General features: G+C 43.3%; 1 protein-coding gene across 5 annotated transcripts in view; it reads left to right on the top strand.

Moving 5' to 3' along the window:
* The window catches only part of CTCF (CCCTC-binding factor), a 43724-nt gene extending 33059 nt beyond the window's left edge, over nucleotides 1–10665 (top strand). For all 5 annotated transcript variants that reach the window (XM_074314724.2, XM_074314725.2, XM_074314726.2 and 2 more), the window contains 5 exons: nucleotides 2895–3055; nucleotides 3575–3757; nucleotides 4290–4425; nucleotides 7862–8023; nucleotides 9162–10665. In XM_074314724.2, the coding sequence (XP_074170825.1) occupies nucleotides 2895–3055; nucleotides 3575–3757; nucleotides 4290–4425; nucleotides 7862–8023; nucleotides 9162–9346 (827 nt within the window). In that variant the 3' untranslated portion in view covers nucleotides 9347–10665. The remainder of the gene's footprint in view (nucleotides 1–2894; nucleotides 3056–3574; nucleotides 3758–4289; nucleotides 4426–7861; nucleotides 8024–9161) is intronic.
* Nucleotides 10666–12153: the final 1488 nt, after the last annotated feature.

Here is a 12153-nt window from a genome sequence, read left to right as displayed (position 1 = left end):
CCACAAGATTTTTTCCCGAATATAGCTCATCTGTAAATTAACGGGAGCTGTAATGAGAGGAAACTATACCTTTAATTAGTAGCCAGAATGTTAAAGTCCCCAAATAGGGAACTGACATAGTATGATTCAAACTAAGGTCAGTCCACTTCAGATTTTTCAGAACATTTGTACTTTCTCTAGGTAATTAGGCTGTTTTATTGGTTTAGTGATAACTACATTTCTGTGCATAATTAAGCTAGAATTTATATAGAGTCAGAGTTTAGCAGTAGAAATTTTAGTGTGACCCATACCTAAAGATTTGGTCACCTGGATTCTCCCTTGGTTTTTCTTACTTAAAAGAATATTTTTAAAAAAATATTGCTCTGATCTGTTCTCTGTCCAAAATGCATTACTCCCTGGAGATTATTCTTATAAACATTTTGACATTTAGATAAATTGCTGTACTTTACAAATTACCTTTTACTTTACAAATTGCCTAGGAGCTGTCAAATAGTAGTTTTTTACTAATTTGATCTTCACAACAACTATATGAAGTCATCAAGGCATATGTATTCTAGCTTTATAGGTGATGAACCTGGCTCAGGCAGGTGTCCTGACCAAAGCTGCACAACAACTTATGAGTAGCAAAGCTGGGCTGGAGTTCTCTTGAGTTGCTTCTCACATGGGGAATATATAAGTACAGCTCATAACAGGAATATACCAAGCCATGGCATAAATATTGCCTATCTTTCTTCAGCATTGGTTTTATTCAAAAGGTTTAAAGTTATACAATTTAGCTAGTGTCTTATAAAACTATTTTTATATTAGTATGACTATTGAGCAAAATGTAGACTGATATTTTTTTTAAGATGAAACAGTTTGATGCAGAGGACTTTCGGCTCCATATGAGACCTATTGGTCACGTGTTCATCCTACTCTGCTGCTAAGAGGCTTTTGTTAGAAAGATTTAAGAAATTCTGTCTTCTGATAAGTGAAAGGGTTTTACTGTTCTTACCGTGTAGAAACTAAAATCTAAACCAGCAATACCTCATGGCAATGTGTATGAGCTATTAGGCCACTGTCTGGATTATTCAGTTTTCTAAAAGTTAATACATTTTTCTGATGCAAATGAACACTTTGGGTGTTTTATATTTGCACGCTACGTCTTAGCCCCTACATAATGAGCTCTTTATGAGGCCTATTAATTGCCTAGGAGCTGGCAAATAATCTTCCAAAACCAATCCCAAAGAAGTTTGTGTTCCCTTTTTAAAGCACGCCAGATTTCAGTCTAATATGCAGTAATTAAAATTCGTCACTTTGTGATACAGGAAAGCATGGGCTTTGGAGACACCTACTAGAGTCAAGGTTGACCTCCAAATACTTCACTGTTCTCAGCCTCCTTTTTCTCCTTCAGCCGATACATAGGAATTATACCTACCTACCTTACAGGAATATGACAAGTACTTAATAACATGAAAGAAAGTCTTTTACTGTTAATTAGGACTCTGGCAGAGGACCAGAAGGAGAAAGTTGAGGCCTAAGAATTTGAAATATACATATGTATATGAAAGGCCTTCATATAATGAACATGTATAGTGAGTGAAAGGTGAGCCATCCCTTCCCTCATTTTTGTTCCCCAGAATTGGCCTATAAGCTTGATGAGATATCACTGTGGTCGAATCAGATTGGTAGCATCATAAATTCATAATCCCAGAGGCAACTGGGCTCTCATTGCTCCTGAGCAGTCCAACTATTTGCCCTTGTCAGGTGTGCACCCGTTCTCCTCAGAGAGTTTGCTCATTCACTGATTCCACAAATGCTGGGGTTTCTGGTATGTGGGAGGCACCATGACAGTTAGGTAAATCACTCTTCTTTTAATCCTCTACCTCCCCTTTTCTCTTTGCCTTCCTGTTCTCAGTAAGTGGCCTCTTTTCCTACTTAACAAGAAAATAAAGGCAGCAGGTTGAAACTCTAAATATCCTGTTATCGTGCCTACAAACTTAACCTGTGTCTGACTCTTGCTAACATTACTAATGACCCCACAGTGCTGGATGTAGGGAACATTCTACTTCCCATCTTCCTTGATCTCTTAGCACCATTCCTTGTAGTGGACTGGGCCCTCCTCCTTGAAACGCTTTCTTCCCTTGGCTTTTGTGGTACTACATTCTGTTGGCTTTCTTATTTCTCTGACTGTTCCTTCTCAAGCTCTTCTTGTTTAAACCCTTTTCCCTCTCATTGGCCTTAACTGTTAGATTTCTTAAAGCATGACCCATACTCTTTTCCATTCTTTACTTTTTGGTTAGTGATTTCATCAGCTCCGATGGTCTCACTCAGATTCCAACAACTCCGAAATTTATGTCTCTACTCCAAAACTTTCCTTTGAGTTAGGCTTATATAACCATCTATCCCTTGCCATTCATATACCTACTTTGATGTCATTGAAATTTCAAATTCAGCATGTCCAAACTGAAACTCTTAAAACCCCTTTGACCCCTCTCTCCCCAAAAACAATTACATAGCTTGGGCTTCCACTATTGCTTGTCTTATTAAGTGGCCCTACCATCTACTTGTTTTTCTAAGCCAGAAACCAGGAGTTTGTCCCTGACACCCACCTTCCTGCTCTTATTCTATATTCAGTCACTGAATCTTGCTGATTCAACTTCCTAGATCTCTCATCAATTTTCCCCCTTCCTTCCATATCCATCACCATCACGCTTGTCCAAACCATCTTCTGTCACCTATCCTGTTTCAACATCTTAACTGGTCTTCGCACATCTGTTGTTATTCCTCCCCTTAATTCATTTTCTGTATAGCAGCCAGAGTAATTATTTTAAGAAGCAGATGGAAATGTATTATTGTTGAAATGCTTATTTGTGTTTTCACGAGTTAGACTGAGCTTTGTATTTTACTTTCAGGTGTTCACTTGCGAAAGCAGCATTCCTATATTGAGCAAGGCAAGAAATGCCGATACTGCGATGCTGTGTTTCATGAGCGCTATGCCCTCATCCAGCATCAGAAGTCACACAAGAATGAGAAGCGCTTTAAGTGTGACCAGTGTGATTACGCATGCAGACAGGTAGAGACCTTCATAGTTGGGAAGCAGTTGATGCCTCATTGGTGGCAGGTTTCATTAGAGAGTTCTGACGTACATACTTTGTATGGTGGCTATTTTTAAGGTTAATATTTCAAACTGATTTATGAGGAACGCCACCAAAGGTCCTGTTGACTGTATCTCAGTCTCCAGCTGATGTTTTATTCAGTCACAGCTTACGCACGCCCACCCTCACCCCACCCCCTACCTCAGGCAGACTGCTGATTTCTTTCTCAGAATTGTGGCAGTTAAGTGTAGCACTTGAGAAAGGGAAGAATGGTCGTGGGGCCTGATGCTTGGGAATGATCTAGAGAAGCAGCCCAGTACGAGTAAGCATATCTGCCCTGGGATTTATAGCAGCAGTTTTGTGCCCCAGTAAAGACCAGTTGATCCTCTCGATGAGTCTTGGGAGACAAAAGCCTGTCGGCCACATGTACGGGGTGGTGGCGAGGATAGGAGCCCTGTGGCGGCTCTGAGGCCTGTTCCCACGCCCCGCTCTTCCAGGAGAGGCACATGATCATGCACAAGCGCACTCACACGGGGGAGAAGCCGTACGCGTGCAGCCACTGCGACAAGACCTTCCGCCAGAAACAGCTCCTTGACATGCACTTCAAACGCTATCATGACCCCAACTTTGTCCCTGCGGCCTTCGTGTGTTCTAAGTGTGGGAAAACATTCACACGCCGGGTAAGAGTCAGTGCTGTTCTTCCTCTCTTACGGGTCTTAATAGTGTGTTTTTGATCTTCCACTGTAAAGCAGAGCGTTGTATGCCACTGAGGTTATCAACATAGGGACACTCTGCGTTTGGGAAGGGCCAGTCATTCCCCCTCGAGGTGGTGTATCCACGTGTGAACCCCTCCATTGATGGGGCACTCCCTGTCTTTGAGAAAGTCTGTCCTGGACCCTCCTTGGGGACTGTTAGGTCTGCACAGGACCGGGGGCTGATCTAATCCTCCCTTGCTCCTGCCGACTGGGACCAACCTCCTCACCTGAGCGACTCTCTCTCTCCCTCCCCCTCCTTCCTCCGCCTCACTACCCGCTCCAGATGGAGACTGTTTCCCCTGTATGAGGAGAGCTTGTTTAGGACATGCTTTACAGACTTTAACATTCAGATTTAATATGGGTACCCCATATTTTTGTTTTATTAAACTAAAAGAGAACTTCCAATTCTGATCTTAACATTTTTAGTAACGTGAAAGAGGATTTGTCCTTTTGTTAGAATACCATGGCAAGACATGCTGATAATTGTGCTGGTCCAGATGGTGTAGAAGGGGAAAATGGAGGAGAAACGAAGAAGAGTAAACGTGGAAGAAAAAGAAAGATGCGCTCTAAAAAAGAAGACTCCTCTGACAGTGGTAAGTGACTTATTTCTTGATTTAGTGGCAGATTTTGGTGCCCAGTTTCCAGTATGTTTATATATGGATGTGCTGGGATATAGAATTAGGCCAATCACTCTTCCATTAAAACTTGTAATCTTCCTAATGTGTATAGATATTTACAACAGCAATTTGTTTGTTCCTGGGGCAATTTGTTTTTTCTCATGGCATTCCATTGCTTAATAATACCTTGTATGTTATGTTCAATTAAAGCCAAAGCAAAATGACTATCTTTACTCAGTTTACTCAGAGTAGTGATATTCTAAGGCCAGCAGAGTTTCTTTTCTATGTTCATAACTTTTACATTTAGGAAGCTGGTCTAGATTTGAGCAATGAATCTAATGGACATGAAGAAGGTTGCTTAAGCATCTTGACCAACTTCTGGTTTGACTGCCTGTCTGTGTCAGCCTAGCCTTGCGATGTGTTGATCAAATCCGTGAAGGTCAGCCTTTCTCTTCCTTAATATCCATTTATCATTTAAAGCTTTGCCTATTTTCCTACTATTGGGGTATTTTTGCCTTTCTTGTCATGAAATCCAGGCAGCAGGTATGCTTTGAGGTGTTAGACTCATGAGGAGGGAGGGAGAAGAGTGTTGGTAAGGTAGGAGTCCTGGAGTGTTAGGTTCTGTAATGCAGGACTTGGGCTACTGGCGCCCAGTTGAGAAGATAAATCTGTCACTGCAGGACTTAAGCTGTTGATGGGAAAGAATGTGGAGGGGTTTTGTTGTGGGGAATGCCTTCCCCAGCAGCTCCGTCAGACTGCCCAGGTTACAGGTGGTGCCTAGTGTTTTTCTAAGGATTCCTCGTTGAACACATTCAAGAACTTCAGTCACTTTATTGGTTTTATTGTAAAATGTGCTCATGAAAGCACTAGATTTTTTATATTTAGATCTGTAAAAAGGTCCCCTTTGGACCTTCTTGGTTTATTTTAACAAAACTTTTCGCTTTTATATTCAGAACTTTAACTTTTTCTGGGAGAATATTCATCCAGTAAGCATAAGAGTAATTCATAAGTGTAATTTATTTTTTGCCGCCTTTTTTAGTGGAAAATGTATTTTAAGCAGTATCTTCTTCAGTCTCTAGGTTTTAAGTGAATGCCTCCTTTAAAATGTCAGTGTGCCTAATTTTTATAAAAGCACACCACTCTACTAAGAATCTATCTTTGTGGGTCCCCTTTGTTTCGCTAAGAAAATGTGTGGACTGTTGGTAGGGCATGTCGGAAGGCCCCAAATATCACCAGAGATCCCCAGATTACCTTGAAGTTGAGAATCTGTAGTTGCTCTTAGTTGCGGACGCTCGTTCTGCCACAGACGTTGTCTCCATGCCCTTCTTTCTCATGGTACTGCCCTGGTCACTTCTGTGGTTCGTCCCCCAATGACACGAGCTTCACTCCCTCGTTGTACTTCCCCAGAAGCATCTTGCAGCTGAAGAGTTCCTAGTGCATTTCTGCAATTCCTCCTCCTGTCTTCTACGCTGCTAGTTGGTAGAGCACAGTTGGTTCTGGTGCTCATACTTAGTGTTTCTCCCCTCCCCGCCAGAAGCCTGGGTTCTCCATCCCACTGCTTACAAAGGCCAAGCAGTCCTTTTTGTCCCCTCTCAGAAGTTCTGCCTATTGGCCATCTGCAGAGATTGACAAGCAGAGCCGACTGCTATTTTCAAGGCTTTTTGCCAAAATCACGCCAAGTCAATAAGCCTTTGACCCTAGTAACCTTCTTTGTGTGCTTTTTCCCCTCAATTCTGACCGAATATATTTAGTTGTCTAGGCTTTGGGCCAACTCAGGCAGTAGGGGATTTGAATAAGTTCAACAGGGAGGCATCTCATTCTTGACACAGTGCCACATACCAGTATGTCCCCCACGTTTTCACTTAGGATTTCAGTCACTTGACAAATAAGCCATTTTGTCCTGAAGATCAGGCATTTACCCACAGAATTCAAAATTGAAATATTTGGTTCCAGAGAAAGAGAATGTGCTTGTAACCTGTGCTTCTTGGAGGAAGTCAGGCAGGGTACATTGTGCGCCACTGCGGTGGGGGAGGGTCACGAGCTCCTTGGCTGCCCGCAGGGTGGGCAGCAGGACAGCCCGACCTGAGGTCCAAGTTTTGTTTTCCACCTGCTGTGGCTTAGCTGTGCCTTACATACCACTTGGCTTCTCTCGTTTTTTCTGTAAAATGAGGGTAATACCTCTTATTAAATGAAGTAATGAAGCCTAAATTAAATAATGGGAAAATTATAAATTGCGATGTATAGTGTCAATACAGCTGTGTTTGCATAGTATAGTGTAAGTGGTTACATGCATTATCTCAACCCTTTTGATCCTCAGTAAGTAGGTTTGGAGCTTTAGAGATTACACAGGAAATTGAGGTCCAGTGTGGTCATTGTCTTAGGTCTCATACCTAATAAGAGATCTTGGGGCTCAAAGCCACATTATCAGGCTCCTCATCAGTATTCTTTCTACAATGGTCCCCTCTCCTTATATGTGGTTATGGCATTAGGGAGAAAGTAAAGGAGTTAAGAAGGACCCATTGGGTCTGGGACAGCTGGGAAATAAATTAGTCCAAAAACTTGGCCTTAAAAAAAAAAACACCCATCGGGGCCGGCCCGGTGGCTCAGGCGGTTAGCGCTCCATGCTCTTAACTCTGAAAGCTCCTGGTTCGATTCCCACATTGGTTGGCGCGTGTCCTCTCAACCACAAGGTTGCCAGTTTCGACTCCCAAAAGGGAAGGTGGGCTGTGCCCCCTGCAACTAGAAACGGCAACTGGACCTGGAGCTGAGCTGCGCCCTCCGCAACTAAGACTGAAAGGACAACAACTTGACTTGGAAAAAAGTCCTGGAAATACACACTGTTCCCCAATAAAGTCCTGTTCCCCTTCCCCAATAAAATCTTTTTTAAAAAAACCCATCAATAATAATCCTAAAAGAATTCTTGCTGCTTATCCTAGTAAAGAGAACCTCACAGTGCATCACGAACGTCAGTCTTGCTCCCTGACACACACACACACCCCACCCCCTCTCCCACCCACTCAGAGACGAGCAGGATCACATCTTCAAGGGTCCATCTCAGGCTTAATGTCCTGCCTTATCCTTATATAATAGGTAGAGGGAATATTTGTTTTATTTTCAATTGAAACACTTTGTTATAACTGGCATAAGGTAGAGTTACCTATGAGAATACAATCCACATAAAATATGAATAGTAGTAGTCAAGTTCATTTGCTTGTTAATTCTGCCACAATACCAGTTTACTCTGTTAAGCTGATAGCAAAAATTCCAGCAAAAGCATTTTTAAAATAGGCTTTTAACAGTGAAAATAAACACATAACTAGACTTCACAGAGTATGTGATTATTTGTGTTATTTTTCTTCCACCACTTTTCTCCTTGCCCCACACCACCTGTTCTCCCTGATTTCATGAGAAGAAAATGCTGAGCCAGACCTGGATGACAATGAAGATGAAGAGGAGCCTGCAGTGGAAATTGAACCCGAGCCAGAGCCTCAGCCTGTGACCCCAGCCCCACCCCCCGCCAAGAAGCGGAGAGGACGGCCCCCCGGCAGAACCAATCAACCCAAACAGACCCAGCGTAAGTTACTTGTCTCAGCTCAATTACTGGCTGGCATCCTCTCCCGGCATGTGGGGAGCCAGGCGGGTCCTTCTTTGAGGAGATAGGAACTAAGCCATGAGAACAAGTTAAGATCATGCCAGGAACAAACTCTTATGAAGTGATTTTTTTAGTTCTTACTGGGGAAACATCTGAGACCTTTCGTTTCAGCGAATAAAAGTCCAGCGTAGAAGGGTACTTAAGTTCTACTGTTAACATGGGAGAGTTTTATAAAACAATCAGAGTCACGGTGAGCTGGTAGAATTGGTGTGGTAATAAATGTAAAAGAGTCAAATTTTAAAATATGGAGAAGAGATAAAGCAATGTCTGTGCTGAAATTGTCCCTCCTGAGAAACCCAGGCCTGTGGATTCAGTTGTTGGCCTTCTGATTTATGAGAGGACACAGGAGGGGTTCCCATCCACCTCACACCACACAGGACAGTGGGCAGCAGTCCTGTAGTAGACAGCAGGCTCTGGGAACTCGGGTCGCTATTCGTGTGTTGCTCTAGATCTCCGGAAAGCTGGTGGTTTTTCTTTTTCTTTAACAAATGTAGGGCTTAATCCACCTTTTAGATGTTCGCCAAGCCTCATGTATAGATATCTATCACAGAGGGGTGGTTAACCTATAGATCCTAGGAATCATTTCACCTACACACACTTGAATGAACAAACTGGTGGGAGGACCCTGGGTGTCAGAGAGCTTCAGAATCAGAAATACCAGTTCTTGCATATAGTTAGGTCACCTCTAAAACAGATGGACAATACACTTTCTGGGAAGGCGTCCTAGTCACATGCTGTCTGCATCTTTGGCCTGTCTCAGACTATTATAAAGGCCAGCTTTATGATGTAAAGGAAAACAAAGGCTTTTAATATATGATTTGGGAGTCATATATGAAGATGAATGCTAGTATTTTATTCTTTGATAGTTTTATAGAGTATTGGGGCTTTATGTATGGCCACATTTTAGATCATTATGTCTTTTTTTTATTGACTTTCTCTGTATCACTACTAAGACTTTCCTATATTGCTGGTACCCATTTAGGGTAAAGTCTGAAAGGACTCTTGCAATCCTTGGGGGCTTTAATGGAGCATTTGTTTTGTTCGTGCTCTTTTTTGCCAGCAACAACTATCATTCAGGTTGAAGACCAGAATACAGGTGCAATTGAGAACATTATAGTTGAAGTCAAAAAAGAGCCAGACGCAGAGCCCATGGAGGGGGAGGAAGAGGAGGCCCAGCCAGCTGCCACAGATGCCCCCAACGGAGACCTCACCCCCGAGATGATCCTCAGCATGATGGACCGGTGATGGCAGGGCCTCGCGCTTTGCCAGGACTGCTCTGGGCTGTGTTTAAACGGCCTGCATCTTAATTTTTCTCCCTCTTTCTTCTTTTGGCTTTGGGAAAAGCATCATTTTACACCATTTTACCAAACATACTGAGAACTAAAACTTCAAGGATGATGTTAGAAAAATGTGATTTAACTAGAACTTGCTGTTTGATGTTAGCAAATCATGGAATGTTCTGAGTCCCTGAGGGTTTACTGTGAAGTGCTGAGGACAGTGTTGACGCCTCCCTGGTTTTCATAGATGGAAACAGAGACATTGAACCCTCTCTCTTGCTATGGTAAACCACTCCAGAATGGCCACCGGGTTTCCCAGAGTTCTATGGTCTTCTCCCCAGGAGAGTTTTTAATTGTAAATGCAGACTTGGGAAGGACTTAGACTTTTAAACTGGTTTTTGCTTTTGCTTTTTCCCTGACTCCCTTTGCTTGGAGTCGGCTGCACACCAATAATACGGCATGCTACGATCAGTTTTTGTCCTCAAGGCTTTGCCTCTTTCTTGGCAAAGTTTCTGGTATGGTCAAGCTTGTAAATAACTTTTTTTACATTTTAATCTTTTCCATTAATTAAGAGTTGAAAAGAAGTGCAGTGTAAGAAAACCCAGCATTTTAATTACTTGCAAATTATGTTACCACAGACTGTGTAGTGTGTAAATGTTGACCAGGAATTGGAGCCCAATCATGTAGCAGAACAGCACCCAGTCTGCTGCCCCCTAGAGGTGGACACCAACGTGGAAGGGCCTGACTTCAGCCGCGGAGCCAGCATTCACACCTCGTACAATTAACTTTCAGTTATGATTTCCCATCCATATTTTCTTTGCGCTGTTTGTAGCCGAAATTTGTGTTTTATAAATCCTCTGTTAAAGCAGAAGGGTGATTGATTATGAATGGGTCACAGCAGCCTTTAAAAGCTGGGCCGGAAAATTTCACTAGGTCAGTAATTTAAACTTCGGGTGTTCAAAAAAATAATGTGAAGCAAAACCAACAACTAAAAGTGATTCTTGCACATGAACTGTCACATGTTTAAGATGTGTTTTTTAGAGAGCCTCAGTCTTGCTGATTTCAAACACTTTTTTCTTCTGTGTATTGCTTTTGAGAGAGCCATCAGTTAGCTATCAGACTCTAGGTTGATGCATTTTGTATTTAGCTGTACTGTGTGATATTTTTCATTATTTTAGGACACCAACATGAGACCTGTAATAAAATATGTAATGGGGTTGAGAGCTGGGGAGGAGGATCTACTGCTGTACAGCTAATAAATCATAACGGATTAACAAGCGCTCTAAACACTCTGTCTTGTGTGATTCCTGCCTCGTGGTACAGGCCTCCTTGCCTTTCAGAGGCAAGCTCTGTGGACACTTCCTCTCTAGCAGATGGGAGAGGATCTTGGCAGATGATGGGATACTAAGTGCATCCTGCTGTAAGTTTTAACTCCCCGAAAGTGTGTGAGTGAGGAGGTGGACAGTTGCCAGCCTCCCGATCGACCTTCGGGAGTGGGCTCCCCTTGCAGGTGAGGTGGGCCACAGAGCTTAGAGTAGAAGGGGCTGATGGGAAGCTCTGCCCTCAGGCTCTCCGTTCAAAAAGGGCTGGGATCTGTACCTTGAGCTCTGCCACGTGCGGGGAAACAGAGAAACTGGGCCTAGTCTGCCCTAGAGAAGTTGATTTGAGAGGGGAGATACACAATCACCAGGAGAAGCATAGCTGCTTGTTAACACCACAGGATGTCGGATGGAAAGTGAGTTGTGTTAGGAAGTCTCCACATTAGTGAAATAACTCCATCTTGCTACTGCTGGCCGTTTCTGGGCAGATTGCTTTGGCAAACCCATTTTAGGTGAAAGCTTCAGCCACTAATTACAAGGTTTTTTAACCAGTTTTCAGTGAGAGTTAACAAAGGACAAGATGTATGTAGCCTTTGGCTGGCTTGCGCTGTCCATGCAGTCCAATTTCGAGGAAAACATACCATCTGGAGCCTCAAGACTAAACCAGGCAGTTCGCTCTTTGGACTGAATGTCAGTGGCCTGAGGCTGTCAGCATTCGGTCTTCCTCCCATCCTTGGGCTAGCAACACACACACACCTCACACACACACATACACACACCTCTGCAGAACACTAAGACGTTTATCTTCAGCAGAGATTTACATTTCTCATTGTGTACACTCAAATTGTAAGTTTAACAATGGATTTGTTTTGAAAAGGGAGAGGGCAAGAAAAGTCACATTCTCATGGGAGTTAAGGCCGAAAAGGGATCTCCCATTGCATAGTCCATGATATGTCCTGTGAGACTCCATTAAAAATAAAATCTTCAGGGCCGGCCCAGTGGCTCAGGCGGTTAGAGCTCCATGCTCCTAATACCGAAGGCTGCAGTTCGTTCCCACATGGGCCAGCGGGCTCAAGCACAAGGTTGCCAGTTCAATTCCTCAAGTCCCGCAAGGGATGGTGGGCTCCGCTCCCTGCAACTAAGATTGAACACGGCACCTTGAGCTGAGCTGCCTCCCAGATGGCTCAGTTGGTTGGAGCACGCGGGCTCTCAACCACAAGGTTGCCAGTTCGATTCCTCGACTCCCACAAGGGATGGTGGGCAGTGCCCCCTGCAACTAGCAACAGCAACTGAACCTGGAGCTGAGCTGCGCCCTCCACAACTAAGATTGAAAGAACAACAACTTGACTTGGAAAAAGTCCTGGAAGTACACACTTCCCCGATAAAGCCCTGTTGCCCTTCCCCAATAAAACCTTTTAAAAAATAAAATCTTCATCAGAAACCAGTTCTCACTATA

This window comes from Rhinolophus sinicus, chromosome 8, assembly GCF_057876585.1.
Source record: "Rhinolophus sinicus isolate RSI-liver-muscle chromosome 8, RSI-T2T, whole genome shotgun sequence".
NCBI classification, from domain to species: Eukaryota; Metazoa; Chordata; class Mammalia; order Chiroptera; family Rhinolophidae; genus Rhinolophus; species Rhinolophus sinicus.
Note: the sequence above shows the minus strand (reverse complement) of the source record. Positions and strands in the feature narration are given on the sequence as shown.